This window comes from Rhineura floridana, chromosome 8, assembly GCF_030035675.1.
Source record: "Rhineura floridana isolate rRhiFlo1 chromosome 8, rRhiFlo1.hap2, whole genome shotgun sequence".
NCBI classification, from domain to species: domain Eukaryota; kingdom Metazoa; phylum Chordata; class Lepidosauria; order Squamata; family Rhineuridae; genus Rhineura; species Rhineura floridana.
In genome coordinates, this window is record NC_084487.1 from 19068211 (window position 1) to 19093845 (window position 25635).

The following is a 25635-nucleotide window of genomic DNA, read 5'->3' on the forward strand; positions in this document are numbered from 1 at the left end:
CCAATGGTCCATTTTCCATAGGAGGAATGCCATCATGCGGGATGTACCAAAGCAACCCATAACAGGGAGGGACCATCCACATGCTAATCATCGTTAAGAACCTGTTGCAACACTCATCTGCCAAAAGAAGCATTGGCAGAGGCATAACAGTCTATTTTATAATGCCTTATAAATGAGTGTGGGGTAGACCAGACAGCAGCTCTGCAAATATCAGCAACAGGAGCGTTGGTAGCAAAAGCAGCCGTAGTGGCCGCTGACCTAGCGGAATGAGCTGTTATACTAGCTGGAACTGGGAGCTTAAGGGACTCATAAGCTAAAGTAATACATGCATGCAACCAGTGGGATAAGGTGGAATTAGCTACTTTATGCCTCATAGACCTTGGATGAAAGGATACAAACAAAGACTCGGTTCGTCGTATCTCCTGGGTCCTGGACAGGTAGGTCTTGAGAGCCCTCCGGACATCCAACGAATGCCAAGCCTTCTCGAGAGGATGGGTAGGATTCGGACAAAATGAAGGAAGAACAATGTCCTGGTTGCAGTGGAAAACTGAATTGACCTTGGGACGGAAGGATCAGTCTTCAGCACAACAGAGTCCTTGTGAAAGACACAGAGATGGCGAGCAGAAGACAATGCGCCCAGTTCCGAAACTCGTCTCGCAGAAACGATCGCGATCAGGAACAGGATCTTGAATGACAACAGACGTAAAGGCACAGTCCTGAGGGGCTCAAACGGAGGGCGTTGTAAAGCCTGCAGCACCTTTGACAAGCTCCATGAGGGAAAACGGTGGACTACAGCCGGTGAGCGTAGAGCAGTGCCTCTGAGGAAGCGTTTGATGAACGGATGTGAGGCAATAGGGGCACCAGTGGAGGACACTGAGAGAATGGACGACAGAGTGGACGCATGTCGACGCAATGTGTTGGGTCTGAGTCCCATCATGAGGCCCCTATGAAGATATTGCAGCACCTGTTGTATTGTAGCCTGTGAAGGATCGAGGTGCTGAGTCTGACACCACCTGGAAAATGCCACCCAAGTATGTTGATAAATACGAGCAGTGGATGGTCTTCTCGAGGCCAAGATAATGTCAATTACAGCATCAGACAGGCCAGCCGATCTCAAATGTCCCCGTTCAAAAGCCACGCTGTTAGCTTGAGCCAATTGGGATCCTGATGCAATATTGGACCTTGTGATAAGAGGTCCATGGATCCATCACTGACATGGCAAGGAGATCCGAGAACCACGGCCGACAGGGCCAATATGGAGCTATCAGAACCAGTTTGGCCCTCTTCCTCAAGGTTCTGGCTAACAGTGGTATTGGAGGGAAGGCGAACAATAGGCCATCCGGCCACGGTAGCGATAGGGCATCCACCGCTTCCGCTGTCGTGTCCAGGTATCGCGCGAAGTAGCTGGCAATTGCGACTGGAGGCAAAGAGGTCGACTGAGAAGGCGCCGAAACGACGCTGGAGAAGATGGAAAACGGTCGGATGAAGCTTCCATTCTCCCGGAAAGACCTGTTGTCTGCTGAGCCAGTCTGCTGTCACATTCCAAATTCCTCTTAGATGTTGTGCTTGCAAGGATTGCAGATGTTGTTCTGCCCAGTCGAATATGAGGGAAGACAGGTTCTGCAGAGGACGGGACCTGGTGCCTCCCTGTCTGTTTAAATGAGATTTGGCACACGTGTTGTCCGTTCGAATGAGGACATGGTCCAAGTGGAAGAGAGACTGAAAATGAAGTAGAGCTAAGTGGACAGCCTTTAGTTCCAGCCAATTGATGCTTCGAGTTTGCTCTGCTGTGTTCCAAACTCCCTGAACGAACTGGGAGTTGCAGTGGGCTCCCCAGCCAAGGAGACTGGCATCTGTGGTAATGACAGTCCTGTGGGGTTCTCTGAGCGGAGTGCCCTGGGTGAGATGTTGTACCCTTGTCCACCAGCGGAATGACAAGTGCAGTGTGGGACTCAAGGGGATTGCTTGATGGTTTGAGCTGGCAATGTCGTGTTGGAACGGTAGCAAGGTCCACTGTAGCTGGCGAGTATGAGCTCGAGCCCATGGCACAATATGGATGGTGGACACCAACATTCCGAGAGCCCTGGCGAGAAGCATGACGTCTGCAGATGTTTTGTGCATCAGAGATCTTGAGATGTCTGTGATAGCAGTTATGCGTTCTGGTGACAGGAACACAGTCGCTTGCAGGGTGTCCAACATTGCACCTAGATGCTGTAGATGTTGGGTTGGTTGTAGATGGCTTTTGTCGAAGTTGACTAGCCAACCGTGGGCCTGTAAGACATGGAGCGTGAGCGTTAGATGACGATGAGCCAGCTCCCTAGAGCTCGCCCGTATTAGAAGATCGTCCAAATAGGAGTAGATATGGACCCCTTGAAGCCTGAGGCCAAACGGCATTGCTCAATATTGGAAGTACTGGGAGCCAAAGGCAAAACGAAGACATTTTCTGTGGGCTATGCAAATAGGTACATGGAGATACGCTTCCTTTAGATCGATAGAGGCCAGGAAGTCTCCTTCGTGCAGGCTGTCTGTAATGGAGTGGAGGGATTCCATTTTGAACCTGCGATACTTTACGAAACGGTTAATGAACTTGAGGTCCAATACTGCCCTCCATGAGAGATCTCGTTTGGGCACAGCAAATAGGAGGGAGTACACCCTTTCCGACCTCTCAGCCGTGGGGACTGGCTCTATCACCGCTATGTCCAAGAGGTGACGTATCACAGTCTGCATGATGCAGTGCCTGGCTGGTGCCCTGGGACAAGGGGAGGGATGAAACTTGTCTGGAGGTATTGCCCAAAACTCAATTGAATATCCATAACAAAAAAGATCTCTGATCCAGGAGACCTGAGTCAGTCGTAGCCAATGTCTGCCAAACAGAAGCAGTCTGCCCCCAACTGGTATTGCATTAGTACTGTCTGCGCTGGCGAGACCCTCCCCTGTATGAGAACGTTGAGGAGCCTCTGCGGCCCTGGTACTGACCTCTACCCTGGAAACGTCTATTCCAGCCTCCTCTGGAGGAGCGGAAATCATATGTTGGGAACTTGCGGCCTCGTCCCCCGGGCCGCGTTCCTCGAAAGGGCTGAGACGTGCGGTACGAAGCATAACGTCTAAAAGGTCTGCGCTAAATGTTTCTGACGGTGGCCAAGACAGGCTTTTGAGTGTCCTTAGGGTCAACAAGCACTGCCTTTAGTGCCTCCTCGCCGAAAAGTAATGACCCGGCATAAGGTGCCCGTGATAGATTAACTCTGGCAGTAGAGTCGGCCTGCCAGTGACGAAGCCAGAGGGTCCGTCAGGCAACAACTTGAGCTGCCATGGCGCGTGCTCCTAGCTGATTCGCGTCCAAGGTGGCGTTGGCCACGAAAGCAGCTGTTTTGCGCAATTTTATAAGCGATCTGCGCAGAGAAACAGGATCTGGATTGGAATCCTCGATGAGGTCATCCAACCACATCATCGCTGCCCTGGCGAAAATAGAGGCTGATGTAGATGCACGCATAGAAAAGGCGGTGGCCTCATGAGTCTTGCATAAGGCAAAGTCCAGTCTCCGCTCAGTGGCATCCTTTAAATGAGATTCTCCTTCCCTTGGCAAGAGGGATCTGGAAACTAAGCTGGAAATTGGCTCGTCTATGCCAGGGACGGCCAGTTTGGTAGTAAAGTCCGGGGCCAAAGGATAAAGTCTGTCCGCAATGTTATTAAATCGGCGTGCTTGTAGAGGGTGAGACCATTCGTCCTTGGCCAGTTTAGCGATGGGGTCTGGCACGGGAAGGTAGTTTTCTGCTGGAGTGGGGGATTTCAAGACCCTGCCCCCCTTTAAAGCGGGAGTGGCAGCTGCCGTTGGAGTGGATTGAAGGCCGAGGGTGTTCAACACTCTGCGCGCAAGAGGTTGGTAATCTGAGGCATCGAAGAGGTGATAGGATGTATCCTGCTCATGTTGCGAATGGTCACTCCAGTCGTCTCCTTCGTCTTGCAGCGCAAATGCGGACTCCTCCGCACAAGAGACATCATCAACAAACCTGCCCCTGGAAATGTCAAACGGATTTGGAGAACATGAGGGGTTCGTCTCACTGTGTACAAACTGGTCCCCGCTGTGTTGAGGGATAGCGGGAACTTGTGATGGTGACTGTCTCTGAGCGAAAAACGACAGCATGCCCTGAAGTTGTGAAATGAACTCATGGGACAGCTGCAGTCCCGGAGATGTAGACAGTTGCTCTTGGATAGGCGGAAGTGTGGACGGCCCCACAGGTAGTGAAGAAGAGTAAGCCCCGGGTTGGGTGACCGTTGGCTGTTCAGGAAAACCCGGAAAGTCCTCCTCATCAGAGGAAGCAGCAGGAGAATGAAAGAGGGTAGTTAGCTGTGCATGGGTTGACCCCTCTGGAACTGGAACAGAGACATAGCGAGGCCGCTTGGTTGTGCTGTGGCTAAGATGTTTAGTTTTGGCAACCGCTTTAGAATGCTTATGTTTGACCGCCTTAGGTGGTTTAGGCTTGGTCGTCTGGTTTGTCTCTGGCTGTTGTTTCGGCATGGTTGCCTGGGTTGTCTCTGGCCGTTCTGCCATCATATATATATTAAGGGTAGCAGTACACGGCCATGGATGGGGCAGAATGCACAGACCCGAACAGGCTCAGTACACAGCACACGACTGGGGCAGAATGCACTGGCTGATGGCTAAGTACACTGCCACGATGGGGCAGAATGTACACTAATAAATAAATAATCTTTATTGCATGCTTAGCCATGGGCCATGTGCAAGAATACATGTTAAAACATACAAGCATACATTGATACGTATCATCTTACAATTTACATTTCTTTGGGTGACTCATTCATGGGGGAGACACTCTTAACATAGGAATCTCTCATTTTTTGTGCTGCCATGGCAAAGTGGCAACCGCTAGTGATACATAATTACATTAATCCAATAAAAGCATAATTATCTTTTCCCTATCTGAATAAGGCATTAAAAGGTTTAAAAAAGTGGATAAAAATTTCCGCCTAGGATTGTCATAAAGTGGGCAATGGAGTATGTAGTGTGTAATGTCCTCTATTGCCATGCATCCAAAGATGCATAGACGTTGAGCCACTGGTATGCCTCGATATCTGCCTTCCAAATAGGCCGATGACATAACTTGAAAGCGCAGAGCTGTAAAGGCTCTTCTTATGTGGGCTCTGTCAAGTGAGTCTAAATAATTTGCTAACGTGTGATTAAGTTTAATATGAGGGTACCATGTTGAAAACCGGGCCATCACAATTGAGGCTCGGTCCTGGGCTGCATCACATTCATAAATCCAATTGCGGAGAGCCATTTTGCTTAAGTCTAAAAGTTTATCTAATGTAAGGTCGTATTTTATGAGTACTGATTGATATTCCTTCGCCCAACCTCCCTTCGCCATTTGTACCTGCCAACATTTCTTAGTCATAGATGTATTATTCATGTTAAGAATTCGAAGCCAGTATCGTAGGTATGCCATATCTATACGTGCCCTTACTGAGGGGAATCCCAGTTCAGCTCTCATGTGGGCAGCCGGAGTGCCCGGGGGGAGGCCTAACACTATCCTCATAAAGGAGTTCTGGGTGGGCTCCAAGGTGGATCTAGCGGCTGGGCCCCATAGTTCTGCGTCGTATAGTATCTTAGCTAGGATTTTAGCCTTTAATATTTTAATCATAGGGGGAATCAATTGGCCCCCTCGCGTGTAAAAAAACTTTTTGGCTATACCTAGGGCGCGTGCGCCTGCTGTGGTCACTGCTTTTAACTGTGGGGTCCAGGAATGGTTATTTGTCAGCAATATGCCGAGATATTTATAGGAATTAACCTGTTCTATTGGGACCCCGTTTAGTGACCAGGAATTCTTTGCTTTCATATGTTTTCCACTCACCATGACCTTTGATTTAGAATGGTTTATCTTAAGTTTCTGGGACTGACAATACTCTTCCAATTTATGTAGCATTCCTTTAAGGCCTATTTTGGTTTGAGAACATAAAACCACGTCATCAGCGTATAGGAGGATGGAGATTTTTTCTATTCCAATAGAGGGTGGGAAGAAGGAGGGAGATGATAATGCATCCACTATGTCAGTTATAAAAAAAATTGAACAAAAATGGAGCTAATAGGCACCCCTGCTTTACTCCTCTGAATACGGGGATTTTCGTTGACAAGATGCCTTTGATCCCTTGTCGAACTTGGATGACGTTAGATTGGTAAAGGGCCCTGATCAACCATAGCAATCTTTGGTCTATGTTAGTACGGGCCAATTTTTGCCAAAGCAGCTCTCTATCTATTGTATCAAAAGCCGCCGAGAAATCTATAAAGGCGATGTATAAAGATGAAGAGGCTTTTGAACTGGTATTTCTTAATAGATGTTGTAATATAAATGCTTGGTCGATAGTGCACTTTTTGGGTCTAAAGCCAGCTTGTGCATCGTGTATTATTGTTTCAGTCTCGTCCCAGTCCATTAATTTAACAGAAATCGGCTGTACAGCTTTAAAGATACATTTAGGAGGCTTATAGGACGGTAATTTGCTGGATTTGCAGGATTACCTTTTTTAAAAATTGGTACCACGATGCTGGTTAACCAGCCCTGCGGAATATTTCCCGTGTTGTTTATGTGCGTGAATAGAGAAGCTAGGAGGGGTTCCCACCAGGACAAATTTTGGGTAAAAAATTCAGGGGGAAGCATGTCCTCTCCTGGAGCTTTCCCAGCTTTCAGAGATAATATCAGTGTCCCAATATCGTGTGTACACTATGAACAGTCTTAGTACACGGCCAAAATGCACGTCCAGATAGCTTGGCACAGTATCAGCAGGTGTGGTACAGTATGGAGCAGAATGTAATATTTGCACAGCTTTGCACAGTATCAACAGCTCTGGTACACGGCCACGGATGGGGCAGAATGTACAGTCCAAACAGGGTTTAAATGGTATCAACACCTTGCACACTAGGTATCAGTTAGCCTGAGGCACGGCCAGGGCAGTATTAATAGTTTTGATGAAACAGCCACAGGTGCACAGTCCTTGCAGCAGTAACAGGCTTTGTACTGGTTCAGATCGCAGCAGTAATCAAATAGTTGCCAGGGCCAGCAGCATAAGCAGAGTTAATGAAGGAACCTATGTAGAGCTATAGAATCCTATCTGTAACACACACACAAGGGGCAGATCACACAGTGGGAGCTGACAGAAAGCCTGGGCTCTGTTATCCACAGCCCGTGTCAGGGAGACCCCTCTTTGCAATACTAACGGGCTAGTCGAAAGAGCGGGAGAAAACGGACAATCAAAATGGCACCCGCAAAAAGAAGCGGGAAAATTGGCCAATCAGAAAAATCTAGTTGGGATGAAGAAGCAATGGCAGTCCCCTGGAAGCACCAGCGAACGAAAAAACGGCTGCCAATTTAAAAAGGACGCTCTGGAGTCGTGAGGGAGAAATCTCAATCGTGGCTAAAAAGTCAGGCAAAAGTCTGGCACGAAGGCAATACGGCCAGCAGAATCCCCTACTGATTGTAAATTAGGGAGACTGAGAAAGACGCAGCTGACTACGGGCGACCGTCGCGGCGAGATTTAAAACTGCCACAGAGCGAGCCGAGCAGGAAGGGGTGCAGTGATAGTATAAAGAGCTGCAGCCGCAGGCTCTGGGGATAGACCGCCGCGAAGAAAAAAACTGCGGTTGTACTGACAAGGTTTTTTGCTTCACAAATTTGGGCAAGTTAAACAGGCAGAATAAAGTCTAAATGGGGGCCGCAAGAGCAGGCTTCTGTGAGGGAAGCGACTCCGAACTGGCACAAGGTAAGCGGCAGGGAAGGCCGGGAGCTGCAGCCGCAAGCTCCCACCTGAGATAAGAGAGAACCGCAGCTGCGGTCTCTCTGAGAGCCGTTAGGCTAAAACTTTGGGGAAAAGAAACGGCCTGGGCAAGGGCGAACCCCCCCCAAGTAATTCCCCAGGAAAAAGAGACAAACGAGGTTAAACAAGACAGAGGGAAGGGAAGATCGTGAGACTCACAGACAACAAAACCTCCACACCCTGTCAGACAAATACACAAAGAACACAAAAACTTAGCTAGAAGCTACGCTATATCAAACCTGTTTGGTACGAAGGCAAGAATGAACTGGAGAGTGGGAGGGGCCTGATGCCCCTAGTCTTGACTTCAGAAACATTCTTGCCTTCGGACGATAGGTGGAGCTACAACCCGCATGATGGCATTCCTCCTATGGAAAATGCAGTCCATCATTGTGATTCAAATGGTGTGCAACTGCAACCAAACAGAAACAGAAACCTGGTCCTTGATCTCAGGAACCATCATGCAAAATTTGGTTACAGTATTTAAACAAGTGTCCAAATGCAGAGAGGACACACAACCAACCAGCTTTCTAAAATTTACAGTAGACACTTCAATCTGATAAGTGGTTTTATTATTGGCTTTTCCATAAGATGTTTTCCTCTCTATTTTGGGGCAGATAGATGTGCTAAAACCTCCTCTATGTACTGATGAAATAAATACCACACAAGAGTTTTAAAAATCTGCTTGTGTCAGGAATGTCCCAGGCCTCCTGAATGATGCTTTCAACAGTGCTTCCCATCTGTTAAAGTGTATGTGACTAAATTGTTGATCACTATTTGTGCCATGTGATTAGCAGCACACACACATACAAGTTAATATTCCCCATCTAGGCTCTTAAATCTCTCAGACTAAGTTAATAGGATTTGCTCTGAGTCTTCAGCTCACCACTTCCTCCGCCACAAGCGGATACAAGGACGATCATCTTTTTAAACCAGAAGCTGCCTATGTTTGCCTCATCTGACCATATCCCTCTAACTCCAGTATACAGGAGTGTGACATTTGCAAGATGAACACAAGAGGCTCCATGTTTCCAAAAAGACTGTTATAAAAATGTGGCTGTTTCAGCATCTAAATCAAAGTAGGCAAAGTGATGCTTTTTACTAGACCACCTTCCATCTCAAATTAAAAGAATACTCAATCCAATCCCCTGTTCTAAGACAGGTCTTTCTAGGCCTACAGCATCTCCACATAAATGCCTAGTTGTTTCTTTAAATAAACCCCCAAGGAGGTGATACAACAGCATTCCAGGCTGTTTCTTCCGTTACTAAGCTGCACTTATAGCCAGAACTTCCTGCCAATCTTTAGCCTAAACTTCCCTCACTTAAGTTTACCACCATTTTGCTTCTTTTATGGACTGCAAACTACCCAGCTTATATGTGCTTCAGCTGGCTTAAATTAAATTTAGGATAGGGAAAGAAGGGGAAAGAACTCACAAATGGGAATCAAAGAGCAACAAGAACACCACCCCAAAACTGAAAGGCACAAAGATAAAACCAATTAGATATATGAATAAATTGGACCCATGCTTGGTGCAAATATTCATAAGGTAAGCTACTTGATGGCTGCCCAAGGTAGAAAACTGCTCCCTAAACTGCCATTTTTGGTTTTTTCACCTCACCATCAAAAGCTAAAAAACATGAATCCGATGGTATAAAAAATACTTGAGGGGAGCCACTCCACACAAGCACCTGTATTATTAGACTGCATATTGTTCAAGGATTTATGATGGTTGTTTATATCCTCTCTGTTCACTCCTTACAGGAGTCACTCTTCAGCACTCTTCTACTTATATAATAGTCACTGGCTGATACGGATCATCTTTTCTGAAACTAAGAACTAGGATCCTGTGTTTGCTTTTTTCCTTCTCCTTCCCAATCACTTGTCCTTTTGTGTCATCTTTCAGACTGAACACCTGAGGGCAAGGACTGTTTTATTACTGATTTTTATAAACCGCTCTGGGAGCCTTATTTTGGCTGAAGAGTGGGGTAAAGAATAAAGCAACAGCATAGCACTGTGGAGCAATCTCAACAAGTCTGCACTTCAAATTGTTTAGTATGCTGTTTACATGAGTGAACTGAGCTTAAGCGAGTTTCACTTGAGATGTATCTCTCAGAACAGGTGCTGCAGTGGCTAGAGTGCTGCCAAAGCATACATTTATGTTCGACCGTAAAGGTCAAGAGGTACATTGTCATAATACCAAATAAGGATAGTATTTCTTTATGTAATGTTAATAACTAAATGTTTTATGAAATCAAAGTGAACAAGCCACCTGCAGGCCAAAAATGTTGTAGACCAAAAGGGAGGTAATGAGGCTTAACAGAAACAAAATAAACCCCTAGAGGATAAATAATATTTGTCTAGAAGAGAGAGAAAACTTGACAATGGCAATATTACATTTTTCTTTTTTAAAACAGGGAGACATTGTTTTCCTGTCTTTTGACAAATTCTGTAAGTACAGCTTTCACGGATGTTCCAGCAAAATAATTCAGGAGGCTAGCTGAACAAAGATTGAATGATTGTTCAAAGGCAAAGATGGAAAATGAGCAATTGTTCGAAGGAGTGGTATGTGCAGAACTTGAGAGATGTGATTAGGCACGGCGTCAATATGGATTTCAGGGCCGATTCTCAGTATTATCTTTGATTTTCCTTCTTGCCGTGACTGGCTAAAAGCTGTATCCGGTCATATAATTCAACTTAACTTTACTGCGTTAGCTGTTTCCTTTATGATAAGAAAATATTTGTAAAACTATAACAAATTGTGCTGTTTATTCTTTGTGACAACAAGAGTTCCATATTCCCAGTCAGAGGAAATAACACACTGTTTTGTAGCAAATATACTTTTTACTAACCTTTACCTGCAGACATTTCTGACTCAGAAACTGGCTCTCCCTTTTCTTCACCGTTTGACTCATCAACTTCTGCCACGGTTGTTAGCTCAGGCTCACTTTTATAAAGACGGTAATCTGGACCCTAAAAGTCGAACACAGTAAAGCATACATTCACATCTTCTCATAAGACATGTCAGAATGTAACAGCAACATGGCCACCGATGAAGTATGGCAGCAATGGTGTTATCTTCTAAAACGCCCAAGAGAACAAAAGATAGCTTGCATTTTGTGCAGATTTATCTGTTTGAGCCAAAAAGTTTCTTTTTGTAAGGGGCTACAATGGCAGTATTAATTTTTAAAAGTGACATGGAAACTCCAAGACTTACACCAATGCTGCCCATCTTCACATAGTCCAAATCTACATCAGACTAGATTTGACAAAACATGCTAAAGCAAGCACTGTGTTGTTTATATGTATGAATTGCGTGGTAAATATATGCCAAGAGGTTGGACAGGCACTGACAACTCATCATCCAGAATTTGTTTTCATACCTGTGTGAAATTACCCTCAGATTTTATTGGAAAACCTAATATATTGCTTTTTTCAGAGCTTGGAAGTAACTAGTTACAAGTAACGAATTACTTGTAATTTATTGCTTTTTTGAGTAACGAGTGTGGAACCATTACATTTTGCTGGTAATAGGAGTAGTTAACTTCATTACTTTTGAGGAGTAATTGTAATGTTTCCAGCATTACTTTTGGGCGTTACTTGAGGGGGGGAGGGGAGCAGGGGAAGTCTTCTGGTCCTCTGATTTGTGGATAAAAATCATGTGCTTCAAATTGGGCTTCTGTGCTGCGTTGCTCTTCCTTCGTGCTCTATGGGTGCTTAGGAGGCAACGAGGGAGGAGGTGGAGAGCGAGACGGGGTATATATATGGCAATGGAGGCAATATATGTAAGTCAGAATCGACGTGAAGGCATATAACAACAAATATGTGTGTTGGGGTATCATCATTGCTGGAGGTGGGGTGGGGGGATGTGAGATTCTGTTATGCCATTCTGTTAATGTTACAGATAAAAAACTTTATTCTACTACCTTCTCTCTGTGTGTGCTTATTTGTAATGTTGTTTTAGGCTACTTAGATGTGCAGCAGCCAAGGCTAGCACCTTGTAGACTTTTTTAAAAAAGTAACTAAAATGTAACTGTAGTGATTACTTTTGAGAAAAAGTAATCAGTTACATTCAGAGCAATTGTAACGGTAATTACTACTTTTTTGGGCCATCTAACTGTAACTTTTTATTTTTTTAAAGTAATCTTCCAAGCTCTGGCTTTTTTTTTTACCTTACTGCATCATTGGGAAATGTGTTCTCTCCTTCCCCCTCATCTAAATTTAGACTGCAAGCTTCTTGTGGCAGGGAACTGCCCTTGATTGCATGATTCTGGAGAGCGCCATGTACTTTTTGCCTCTCCATAAATTATTATTTTTATTTTGTTGTGGATTGCTTCAAAATATCATTAAAAATTATTTAGACATATTAAAATAGAACATAGCAAAAGCTCAAATCTAGTTTCCAAGTCACCAAGATTCCGATATTTTGTAGGAACCTAACACAAAATGCAACTGGTCTGAGTCATTGCGTACAGTGACATTCACAGAATATTCATGAAAACAGAAGTGGCAAACACTAATAATGCAGTTGGGAACAACACATTTAAGCTGAAAAAAGCAACACCACATAAAAATAGCTGGATGACAAAATAAAATGGCAACTGTGCAGGAGTGGGAGGGAGGGAGGGGAAATGCTTGATGAAGAATGTGGCAGTTTTGGCCACTTACACAGTGAGCTCCATTTCTTTGGTATCCTTGAACTTGGTGGATCTTCCTCTCTTCTGGTAGATGTACTGGGCCCCTGCTATAACAGAGCAAGGAGCTGCTATCACTGGGCAGAGGGGGGATTATGGGAGGATGCTCTGCAAAGTCATAGGACCGAGGGAGTGGAGGACGAGGTGGGACTACTTCCTCTTCCTAAAGATTGCAGAACAGTCACCTTATTTAGATGCGCTTATTTTTCACAAGAGTTATAACTTCTTTCGCATATTTTACAGCAGTTACATTACAGTTTGGAATTAAAGGGACACGGCTGTAGTGAGAGGGACAGATAAAAAATTCTCTTACTACTTCACTAGCAGACACGAAGATTTACAAATTTGTTTTCTTTCCACCATTGGAGATAATCACAAACATCCATCAAATCCTACCCACTCTCAAGCCAATATGCTGATCTCCTATATGCTAAATCCACTATCATGTGTTTCAATTTAAAAAATAAAACTCTATTCACCCAGATTTTATGAGAAGGTTAAAAAGCATGCATTGCCTCCCACACATGGTTGACAGTGTCCCTTTAAAGCTACCATTTCTTGATGTTATTACAGGCTCAGAGACATTGAGCACTGTCAACTCCCAGGGATTTTGAGCAGGAGTTGTGAGTGCTCAGCCTTTACAGACATATGCACACATGAAATGTGTGTAGGGTGGGGAAAAGAATCAAGGTTTAAAAGTTGTTGGGGTAACAGCCGGGATAAGGGGAAAATAAGAAACAGGAAGAGATATATGAATTGATAAGAGCAAAGTCACAAATGGTACACAGAAATGGTCATTTAGGAGCCTAGCCTTTAGAATTAACCTAGTTATGCAATTTACTTATTTAAAAATACTCAGTACACATAAAGTAACTTTTGTAAAACTGACAAATAAGGAATTTAATCATAAAGTGGTTAAATAGTTTTTTAAAAAAATCTTTAGAACATACCTCACTTTTATATTTAGACGAAAAAGCCTTTGATGCAACGATATCTATTTAAAAAGGAAGAACATTTCTATAATGAGTAATGGATTAAAACCCTGGTAGTGATCAACAGCACACATATTTCCTTTTCAGTCTCTGTGAAATCAAACTGTGTTCAATCACGAGAGTATGACAGCTTCTAAGAGGTCAACATGTGAATTTACCTGCCTCTGCGGTGCTGTTTCTTTGCTGCTTATGCTTACTCAAACCTTCCATGACATCCTGAATTCGCCAAAGCTCCTTCTGAATTTGAGCACGCTGTATACCAGCTGACTCAGTCTGCCAGAGAGAAAGGTTAGCATTGAGACAGTGTGCCTTTTTTTAAAAAAAGCATCCCAGAATTCATTGTCTTTTTTCATGCACACTTTCTATGTTCTGGATACAATGCTATTTTCTTGGATTGAAACAAAAGCCATTTGCAGACCTCTCCCAAGGCAACACACCATCCAAGACTGTCACCGCGCTACCCACATGGGTCTCTTGGAGATATCAGCTTTTATCTACCCTGAGACCTATTTCTGATGTGTGGGAGGGAAATACCGATTTTTTCAGTGGGCAATTTTTTTTAGTGTGCAGCTAGACACAAAATGTGGAGGTGGAAGAATCTGTGCAGTTGGAAAGCTGGTAAAGTGCAGTTTGAAAAATTGGGAGGGGAGGTTAGACACATTAGGTGTATGTATTTATTAACAGGCAATGTCAGGTACAGCATGTACACAAATTATATGAAGGTAGAATGCTCTCAGTCCATACTTAAAACAAACTGCCCAAACCATATTAAAACACCTTCTTCACCTTAATCTTTGAGCAGGTAAAGCTTAATCACATCCTTGTGAATCAGATGTGTGGAACCTTTGGCTCTCCATACGTTGCTGAACTACAGCTCTCATCATCCCTGGAATTGGCCATGCTTGGTAGGGCTCATGGAAGTGGTAGTTCAGCAACTTCTGGGGGTCTAAAGGTTCCTCACTGCTGTTGTAAATACTCTTAAAGTACTCCTTTTTTGTGCGAACTAAGGCAGATTCATAAATGAATTGTTACTATATGAACCTATGGAGAAGCAGCCACTGAGACAGGATGTAAGCAAGGAGCAAAACATGCTTTGTGTCCATTTGTGGTTTTTTAGTGTGGGTGCCTGATGGGGAGTTTGTGAGATGGGGGGGCAGTGTGAGATGTGGAGAACAAAGACAGTAGAAAAAAATTCAAATTATACATTTAATATTTCTTCATTTTATAAAAACAGTTATTGGGGAGTTTTTAAGAGAACATTTTAGAAGCTCTCCAATAACTAACTTTTTTAAAAAAATGAGGACAAAATAAGAAAAGATTAAGCACATCTTAGAAAATTATGTTTTGATGTTATTTCCCCTAAGGTTTCTTTTTATTTTTCAACCAAATTTGTGTTTGTGTGGAAATGAAGGAAAAACTAAAAGGGGAGACTGTACATTTCTTCTAGGATTTCTGAATCTCTGTCCCAAATCTTGCCTGTACCACAAATTTCTCTGAGATGTTGTTTCTTGGCCCCCCACTCACTACATTCCAGCCTCTTACATGGCAAGAATTTAGGTGATTCCTATTGGCCAGTCTCTGTCAAACAGGACAATGACATTAGGATGCTTTTGTGTCTCCCCTCCCTCCCCCATATATACTAGTAACTGGTTTTGCACACCAGAAATAACCTCCAGTAGAAACCCATGTCTATAAGGCCTATGACCACAACAATGGTGATAATTTGGAAGATTGAAAAAGCAGGCAAGTTTAATTCGTTCTCCCTCATTATATATTTCAGATCTTTTTTAAAAAAAGAAGAAGAGCGAACACATTCATCTTTGCACATCACATCCATAAGTACATTCTAATACAATTGGGTTCATTATGGTATTATTTTTACATATATTGATAGCACAGCAAGGTCTTGGCCCACCTGAACTTCCCCCAGCCGCTCCAGCTGTTCCTGCATGTGGTTCTTTGTTACTGTTACATCATACTCTAGTTTATCATATTCCCGCCAAGCTCTCTCAAGCTCCTGAATATACATACAAAAAGAAAATGTATGCATATTAGTTTTTCCCCATTGGTAAAAACAAAAAATACATTCAGACAGGTCCTGTTGCCAGAAATTGTGCATTGACGGTGACCTAAAGTTCACAATGGGAAATGTGATGGCGGAGAGAACATCATAACTCAGTATGAATCAGTAAAACCTAAGTAAATTAAACCGCTCATAATACATAAGAATTCTTAATACATCAGAATTTTAGAGAAGTGCCATGTGTTCCTCAAACATCAGACTTTGCACTGACCAGTCAGTCAGCCACTTGGAAGGCTGGAGCAGGTTTACTTTTTTATGAACAAATGGGCAGAAATCTGATTTCCCCCCCTTATCATGGCTGGCTCCAGGATTTTGTAGACCCTCAGGCAACAGAGTATCAACAGGCATCATCCCTTCTTCCTCTAACTACACCTTTCCTGTCTTTGCCTCTATCTCCATTGGCCCTCCCCGCTCTTTAATTTTGAACAAGTCTTATAAAATAAAATGGGAATTGTAGTGGTATGCTATAGGTGTAGGGGACTGATACTTTACTACAAAAGCAGGTGATGAATGCCTAAAGGCAAATTTGTATTACTGATGTCATTGTATTTGTACTGATAGTGTTTGAATCTACAGCAGAGGATTTAATCCTAAGAACACTTACTATGGCGAGAGATCCCCACTGAACATAGCAAGGCCGTACATAGGATTACACTTCCCAGATGTGGATGTAAACGATGCACTTGGTGACAATTTCAAACTTCTAGTCATCCTTCAAGTATATTTCCAAGCAGTGGTTTGTGCAAATGTTTATATGGTAGTTGTAATTTTTGATAATTAATAATGGAAAAGCTGTGCTCTTTACAGTCAATATTAATCACAATGCCTATTTTTGCACTATGCTTGCCCCTTTCTCCTACTAGCTTTTCTTTGCCTTCCTTATGACAGTCACATGTACCTTCCCTCTTCCCCTTCCTTTCCTGTTATCTCATTTCCTTCTGAAAAAATATCTGGAAAACACCAGGTCCTTGCCCCCCAATAGACCCCAACTCAGCCCCTCCTCCCTATCACCATAAAATGAATTTTCCATTTTCAAACAAAAGCTGAAAATGTCCAGGCAGGAGTCTGCAGCAGCAGACCTTCCCTATTTGGGCTATGGCTCTACTTCTTGGATATATTGGGTTGACCAGCTCAAAGATGCTCATGGAAGGGGAATCCCTGACACAAGCTGCCCCTGCCCAATTCTCAACTCCCCCTGCTGAACTCTGCCCCACATCCCATGTCTTTCATGAGGGTCCCCCTACACCAGCCTTTCCCAACTAGTGGGCCACCAGATGTTGTTGGACCACAATTCCCATCTTTCCTGACCATTGGCAATGCTGGCTGATGCTGATGGGAGTTGTGGTCCAACAACACCTGGTGGCCCACTAGTTTGGAAAGGCTGCCCTACACCAAATGATTGAGAGGTGGGTTATCCCACCCACCTGTCAAAGTTAGCCCACGAAGGTGGGGAGAGGTAAGGATCTGGTCCACCAGGTCAAAAAGGTTTCCCACCCCTGTCCTACAGCATGGCAGCTTCCCATCTAGGACATGGAGAAAATATATTATACTATCAGAGGTGAATTGGGACTAGCATAAGTATAGTGCCAAAGGCAATTTTTGCTTTTTACCCTGTCCAAGGAGTCTCTAAATTTATTTTCTTGTTGAATTCCCTTTCCTTCTTGCTACAAAAGCCTCAAACTTTTAAAATAATAGTTTATGGGAGAGGGGGTTGGAATGGACAAGCAGAAAAATCAACAGTTCCAGATGAAAACTATACAATGTCTGCTGATTTATTTATTTATTATTTTGATTTATATTCCTCTCTTCCTCCCAGTTGGAGCCCAGGGCGGCAAACAAAAGCACTAAAAGCACTTTAAAACATCACAAAAAACAGACTTTAAAATATATTAAAACATCTTTAAAAAGGTTCAAAATATATATTTAAAAAAAGGTTTAAAAACATTACAAAGCAATTCCAACACAGACTATGATAAAGTCTCAACTTAAAAGGCTTGTTGAAAGAAGAAGGTTTGCTTAACAAACCTGGATATAATCAAAAGTCCTGTAAAAAGAGGCACTGCATATGTGCTTGGCTTGATCACTGTAGTTGTTGAACATTTTCACACTCATGGGAGAGAACAGGGAAGCACTACACATACAAGACTAGCATAATCAGCTCACAGACTGGCTAATGCCTTCCGGGGTCTTCATGAGGGCACTATCCTCTTTAATTTTGTACTGTTTAATGTATTATCTGGTAGGAGAAAGTGAGTGTTGTATTACTGGGTGGTAGTTGGAATTGCGTTTTTGCTGACCAGAGTAAGAGCCTGGGTTGCCATGCTTTCTTTTGTCTTTCAAAACTGTTCAATACCACTCACTGTCAGAGACTGAACCAGTGTAGAGAATTTATTTATTTATTATTTTATGTATATCCCGCCCTTCTTCCCAGTAGGAGCCCAGGGCAGCATGAATGGCCCTATCTAGGTGAGAGATGGCGAGGAAGTGACTATTAAGATATTAAATTGCACTAGAATGAAGTGGTTGAATGGAGTTGTAAATTATGCTTGATACTGTTATGTATTTTTGTAAACCAAACATTTGCCCCTTAAAAACTAGTTGGCTGCAGATTAGTTATTTGTGTGGATGGTGGGAATGAATCAGAGTGAGGCTAGGATGTGGAGGAACGTATTTGGGAGAGGTTACTGTGTGTGTGCAGCTTCAATCTGTTATTTTCAATTACTAACAATGCTCTTTTGTGGAGCTTCTATTTTTGTATTAGATTTTTATCCATAATGTTTATGTTTAAGAGAATACTTATTTTTTCCTGTTAATTATGCTACTTTGAATGTATCTTTTATATTTGACTTTTATCTGTAATGTTTTATTTTAAAAAATTGTGATGTTTTGTTTGATGCTTTAATCTAGACTATAAACAGCACTGAGACTTTTCTAAAAAAATATAAAGCAGCATAGAAATGACTTAAATAAATAAAATAAATGAATAAAAATTATCAAAATGTTTGGATGCTATTTCAAAAGCCAGGATTGCAAGCAGTATCTAAATCCTGATCTCCTAAACTGAATTTGCCAACACAGGCATGAGGTCAAATAATATGTGAAGTATGGAGACAGTGGCCAAAACTTTGGCAGCATACAGGCAGAAGTGGCAGGTGGAAAGGCTATGCATCTGTGTGATTCCAACTGATAGGAAAGAAGACCTGGAAAGATTCGGTGCTGCTGTTGTGTTTCCATGCTTTGACAGCAGCAAAGAAGTGCAAGAACAGGGAAGACTTCAATACTAATCATTCCCAAGTTTAAGAGGAAAGCTGACAAAAGCTTGAATAGTTGATAAACATCTCTACAACTGTTAATCACTTTCAAAAATAAATACACTTTGTTCCATTGTACCAATATGAATTCCTCCATTTACCATGCCACATAAGGAGTGGTAAATTCAAGACTAATTAATATTTGCTAGGGTATAATAAAGAACAAACCTGTAGAGAGCCATTTAAAAAAAATACCTACACAAAGAACCACCATTTAACACACCACTGAGTTTTACTAGCTGAAGAAAAATTGTATTACTTACTGCAGTAGCTCGAGACACTTCTCGACAAGTGCTAAGGAGTCCATTCTGTAAATCATCCCTCTGTACGATGACATTCTGTATGGCGGCTGGATTTTCTGCATTCATTTCTATCTCTTGACTGGCTGATAGCAAAGCTTGCTCAAGCGTGTACTATGGCAATAAAAATAATTTTAATGTTCCACATCACTGGACTGATTTCCTTTTTACTTCATTTATCAGTGTTCTGATAATAAAGCATGCAAACATCCATTTCAGGTAATAAATATAATTGTCCTACTTTTTCCTTGTGCAGCTGCTGAAGCTTTTCTTCCAGGGCTTGCACCACTTTGTCTTGTTCGCATAATCGGCTAAGCTTAGTCTAGTGTGGAAGAGAAGATGTTGATAATTAGTGCCACTAGTTGTTTTGCATATTGTCAACTGATGTACAGCATTTTTTTAAAAAATCACACATATTTCGGAGACCGGAAACTCAAAAAGCAGATACTCACAGCTGTAATCCGAAATTACACACTAAACTGGGTTTGAACCAGAGTAGGATGTTCTGTTTTAGAAGTCCATTTATTTTCTATCACCCTGAGCCAGTGGGGGCAATTATGCACATGGCGATCTACCTGCCCCATTCTCTAAGACAGGGAATGCTCCATACACAGCATAGTGAATTTATGATGCAGGTGCAAATGCTTTCCTAAATAATTGGCAGCTCCTGCGCATAGAGAGCTGAATACCCACATTGAAGCTCCACGAAATTATTATTATTATTATTTATTACATTTGTATATCGCCCCACAGCTGAAGCTCTCTGGGCGGTTTACAACAATTAAAAACATTAAAAACAAATATACAAATTTAAAAACACTTTTTAAAAATATTAACCATGTCCAATTTAGGACTAATTTACAGAAATGATGAACCTGCCCTGGTATTTGCAAAGAAGCTGGTGCAATATCTGATTTATAAAGGAAGGGGTGTCTTTTTGGTAAAGCCAAGTGAGTGGGAGCTTTGTGTAAGACCGACTGTAGGCATTAAAGGTACACCCTTCTTTGCACTTACACACTGTACAATAACTGCACAATACTGTTATTGAATATTTGAGATAGGACGACCTATTCACTGGGAGAAATAATAATGCAGCTGAATTTATAAGGAGCCCTGGGAACATCTGAAAGTTAACTTGCACATTTATTCCCAATGGTGGATCTATGCATCTTCCTATTGTGATTACTTTGTTTGAATTTGTAAAACCTGCTAACTTTGTGCAAACAAGAGAGAGTTTATTTGAAGGCTTTGGCCACAAAGTCATGTCAAATTCTGTTCCAGAACAGCTATTTCTCTTGCACCCTGTTTTTGAAAAAAGGCAGGGTTCGAAAGTTTCTGATCTCTCAAGGGTGGCTGGGGGCAGCATTGTACATTTTCCACCTTTCAACCACAGATTACTCAAAGTACATTTCGACTCAGCTTCAGAAAGTCAGACAGATGTGACAAACTAATGCCATTCTGATCTTGAATCGTTTTTACACACGTCAAACATAGCAGTTTATATCAGAAGCACCAATTCAACATACAGCAAGCCAATAGTACTTACATCAATATCTAGGTCTTCCGATCTGTATTTGTACAGAGTACCCCTACATTCATCTTGTGTCAGCTATAATAAGGAAGAACACTGCCATCAAACAACTTCACTAAAATCATGCAAAACAGTGTGCAGTCTAGTTAACATTTAATTAAGCATAAATTACTTCAAACGGAATATTAAGCACATAATATGCCTGAATCAACACACACACCATGTAAATCTCAGTTCGTAATGGAATGCCAAATATGGATTGTCAGAAGGTGAAAGTACATCAAACCTATTTATTCTTGCTATGAAGGTAACCAAAGCTGAGCCTGGATTCCATTTCAATAGTGAACCTAGAAATTCTTCACAGAAACAATACATTAAATTTTGATAATAGCCCAAACAAGCAAAAACCAGTAGGAGTGGATAAAATCAACTCCAGTGATACTAAATATTTGTATCACGTAGCTAGAGAACAATTAATAAAATCCCAGATGAGAATTCTTAATATAGTGCTCCATTTAGCTACAGTATTTTCTTTCTTGTCTAATCTCAAGAAAACTCAAGAAGATTTACATGAGATTTACAAAAAAGGGCATCATCTGTGAAGACAACACAGTGAAAACCATAAACATACTGCCTTTGGCATGCAGGTTTGGTTACTTCGCTGCACCTCTCAGCTTTATTTTTTAATAAGGCTTTTCACACAAAACGAATACAGACTCCTTTAAAGTTTAATGAAATAAATAAATTCAAATGATTGGAACGGCCGAGGGGGGTGGGAGATGCATACTATTTCCACAAATTTAAAGAAATGGATAAAGGGAAGCAGTGTTTACACCAGAGGTACACTGATGATTGGCTACATGGAGGAGAATCAATTTAGATAGTGGAGGATCAGATAACAGGGGTTCTACTATAGGTTGGAAAACTCATTTAGATTTCTAAGTGCCAGTAAGAACTTTAGATACACAAGTTTTTCCAGTGTGGTTCACTATACATGGCTCCAGTGCTGTTGTTTCCTCCCAAGATTATAAGGTGCTATGGGGTAGCAGCTAACACAATAATCAAATTGTAGTCATGAAGACAGAGATTGACATATTAACTGCACTTACTAGATCTAGTTTTTAGATTGCCTAGTAGTCAGACACTTAAAAAAATAAGACAGGACATAACTATTTGGATGTCCACTTGAACAAAAACATTCTAAAGTGTCTTTCAGAATGGGGCGTTGGCCCAGTGGCAAACATCCTAAATCTCCAAAGTGTGGTTAGGAAGCTGGGAGCAAGCTGCAGGCTCATGTGTTCCTGCTGCTTCCCCTCCTGCCCTCCATTGTTTAACCATGAGGTAGTGCCAGGTCTGCATCAGCAGTAACAGCGGTTTATATGTAAAGTGATTGCCCAGGCAACCAGGGAACATTTGAAGTATATTTGCAAACCCTAGTTAAGAGGTAGTCTGATTGGTGCCAATGTAGACATGATGTTACAACATGTTTAAAAGTCAACGTGGAAGGTAGGAGAGGGAAGAGGAAGAAAATGGCAACACCACAATATGCTCTCAATTGTTACATTTGTACCGGCCCACTTTAATGCACATTTTTATCTTAATTTACATTAAAACAAACTTGTTCATTGTTCAGATCTTAATCATCCTCTCTACATACACATGCACAGTATTACGGTGTACAGAGTAAGAATGTAAACCTCATCCCTGCTGTTAAGGGAGGACTACAAATGCAAGGATGAGGCAATGGTTTAGCCATACAACAATTCCAACCACAAGAACAGATCCTCAGAATATAATTGTTTTAAGTGTTTCATTTCAAGGCATATGCTCATGCAAATGCATTGGGTGACAATCTGAGAGTATGCAGTGTGTTAAAGCCATATAATTAACCTTACTTTGAAATGAACATTTAATGGAATGAGTACTGGAGGATGAAAAAGCCACAGCACCTTTGAGTGTCATGAAAATTACAGATTTTAATTTGTTGTGATGGTTAGTACCTAACAGGGCTTTCCCATTTTAAAACCCACTAGAAAATGCAGTACAGATTCCATCTTGATAGGAGAAAGAATTGAAGAATGGAAATATCTTTTTTTATAATAATAAAAAATATCTGCTCAAACATGCCCAATATATATTTGGCCAAGCTTACCACAGGACAAAGACAAGAAGTACACATTTGTTTTTAAGAATTATGGAGTGGATGTATACATTTTTGAAGATGCTTTGGCACCCAGTTTTCACTTTGTAGGCAATTCTAAAATTTGTTATTACCAGTTGAAGAGCTTAAAGTCTAAAACTATTTTTTCAATTCTAGATATTTACCTAGATTTCTTGGAAGATGACAATCTGCTTATTTAAAAACATCTCTAGCTTTAAAAAGTACAAAGGTGGATAGACATCTCCCCTTTCAATGATATAACCTCAAATGGTGATGATTCTATATAGGGATGAGCAAGCCTTAGGATCTGCATATTCTCTCCTCCTTTCATGAGCTCCAATTAACTTTTCTTCAGTGTTCACAGAAACCATAGTATGCAGTTACACTCAGACTGACAAGCCACCATGGCTTGAGGCCACATGTGAACCATAGCTAGGATTACTGATGCCATTATTTAAATTCAAGTGTATGTCTAGTGTCACAGGAGGTTACTATTGGCTCCAGAACTGCACAATGAAAATGCATTTAGTTTATGGAAGACCAAAAAGGGCAGCAACAGCTTTCACTCTGTCAACAACTTGCCAACTCTTTTCTGGGAACCTTTGAAGCCTATCAAGCTTCTTCACTTAAAAGACTGGTAATGGAAGACAGATTTTCCTGAATGGCAGCTTGTCCATCACATACTGTACACATCTTGTTGATGTGCAGATGGCAGAATAGTGTCTAATATGTCCTAGGGGACATTCACAGTTCACATAGAACAGAAACCATAAGAACAGCCTGTTGGATCAGGCCAGTGGTTCATCTAGTCCAGCATCCTGTTTTCACAGTGGCCAACCAGAGACCCGTGGGAAGCCTGCAAATAGGACCTGAGCCCAACAGCGCACTTCTCTTCTGTGGTTTCCAGCAACTGGTATTCAGAAGCATACTGCCTCTGACAGTGGAGGTAGAACATAGCCATCAGAGTTAGGAGTCATTGACACACGGCTTTAAAAGAGGATAAGGCTAATCCTCTTTTAAAGCCAGGTTCCAGGTGCACCCTGGAAATAAGAGTGCCAAAGAGTTTGGCCATTGTCATTTATTATTAGATGAATGTTTGTGTCCTACAATGTGCCCCTAAATGCTCTGCGTGACCATGGATTTTTTTGGCTGCTCTATCACAAGTGCTTCAAAAGTCTGAAAGTAAAACTGATCTCTCAGTAGAAAAAAGCAACACCACCTCATACTAGACTCCTTTAAGAAGCCAATCATGGTAGACCATCACCAACCACAGCAGTGGCTCAGGTGACTGAAGATTTCTCAAATAATATAACAGAGACTACCACTATGATGAAATGGAGGATGAAGAAGAAAGTTCTTAAGACATCCCATACCAGAATCTAACAATGTTGACAAAGGTCAACATTTCCACTGTTTAATCCAAAATGCTCTTGGTATTTGAAGGCTTGATTCATTGATTCTGGAAAGTGATAACCCAGCAAGTCATCCAGAAGTTGAATTTTAGGGTGGATGACAGCTCAATATCAGAACACAGTGTCACTCAGGTGAGTCTCCTTAAATCATCTGGAGTTTTTCTTATGCAAAGGGTCTCTCATGTCTCAGCTGGTGGCATAATAATGTGGGTTAGTTAGATAAGTGGACCTGCAACAAAATGTTGCAGTGTGGAGTGCAGCTCTTCAGGATTCCAGCCCTTCCTCCCTAAACAGACACTCAGTGTGCTTAGTGGCTATAGAATGTTCAGTCCTCATTAGGGATGGAGGAGAATATCTGTTAAATCTGACTTACTACCAGATTTTGACTAAATCTGACAGTTCACTGTTTCTTTGGACCGGCATTGGTTTCTTGTGGCGGGCTGCAGCTGTAATCGGCATGGCTTTTTTTTTCCTTCAATTTTTTTTGCCCGATTTTATGCAATTATCTTTGTAATTACAATCGCTGTTATCCATTAACTTCTATGGATTTACATAAGCATTTGTTAAAAATTATATGGGTTTTTTTGCTGCCAAAGGAAACAAACAGTGGATCGAATCAGCAAGTGCAAAAGCAAGCAAAAACAAAAAAGAGCGGATTGGGATTGAACAACGGACTATCAGAATACAAGCAGATCGGAACTAGGCAGCGAACCCTATCCCTAGTCTTCATTGAGCTTTGTGGGTTCCCCCCAGTGTTTTTTCCCTAAACGTTGTTCTGTATTTCTGCAAATTTTGAGGTGTTCCCAAGCCTGCTATTACCTCCCTCTTGTGCATGAATGGTGGAGTTTTAACTATATAAAAACCCACAATCAGAAATGAGTTTGCTAGTAATATAAAGGATGAGTGTTAAAAGCAGTTATGGGGTCTATAGTATGTAGCATACTATACAATTTTGTGTACAGAAATACACACTTCCCCCCAGAAAAGTAAAAAAGAGCATGTATAAAGAATGGAAGGAAGGACGCATCACCAAGGAAGAGTACCAACGAGCGGCTCGGGCTTGCAGGAATAGCGTAAGGAAAGCTAAAACCCAGAATGAGCTGAGGATGGCGAGGGAAGCGAAACAAAAAGGGGTTTTTCAGATATGTTCGAAGCAAGAGAAAGACCAAGGAAACGGTGGGACTGCTGCTCAATGAAGATGGCAAAATGTTGACAGATAACGAGGAAAAAGCAGAACTGCTCAACATCTATTTTGCCTCCGTTTTCTCCCAAAAACGGAACAGTGTGCAACCTTGCATCGGTAGCAATCTCAGTAAGGGGTCGGGACTGCAGTTCG

General features: G+C 42.0%; 1 protein-coding gene across 14 annotated transcripts in view; it reads right to left on the reverse strand.

Annotated features, from left to right (window-relative positions):
• PLEKHA5 (pleckstrin homology domain containing A5) overlaps positions 1–25635 on the reverse strand; it is a 279402-nt gene that overhangs the window by 12799 nt on the left and 240968 nt on the right. For 12 of the 14 annotated variants that reach the window (XM_061638457.1, XM_061638450.1, XM_061638452.1 and 9 more), the window contains 7 exons: positions 20742–20804; positions 19437–19517; positions 19160–19309; positions 15418–15519; positions 13661–13775; positions 13461–13504; positions 10669–10789 (listed from right to left, as the gene is read on the reverse strand). In XM_061638457.1, the coding sequence (XP_061494441.1) occupies positions 10669–10789; positions 13461–13504; positions 13661–13775; positions 15418–15519; positions 19160–19309; positions 19437–19517; positions 20742–20804 (676 nt within the window). Of the gene's footprint in view, positions 1–10668; positions 10790–12484; positions 12674–13460; positions 13505–13660; positions 13776–15417; positions 15520–19159; positions 19310–19436; positions 19518–20741; positions 20805–25635 lie in introns of all 14 variants that reach the window. The other 2 variants (XM_061638463.1, XM_061638451.1) reach the window with 2 other exon arrangements.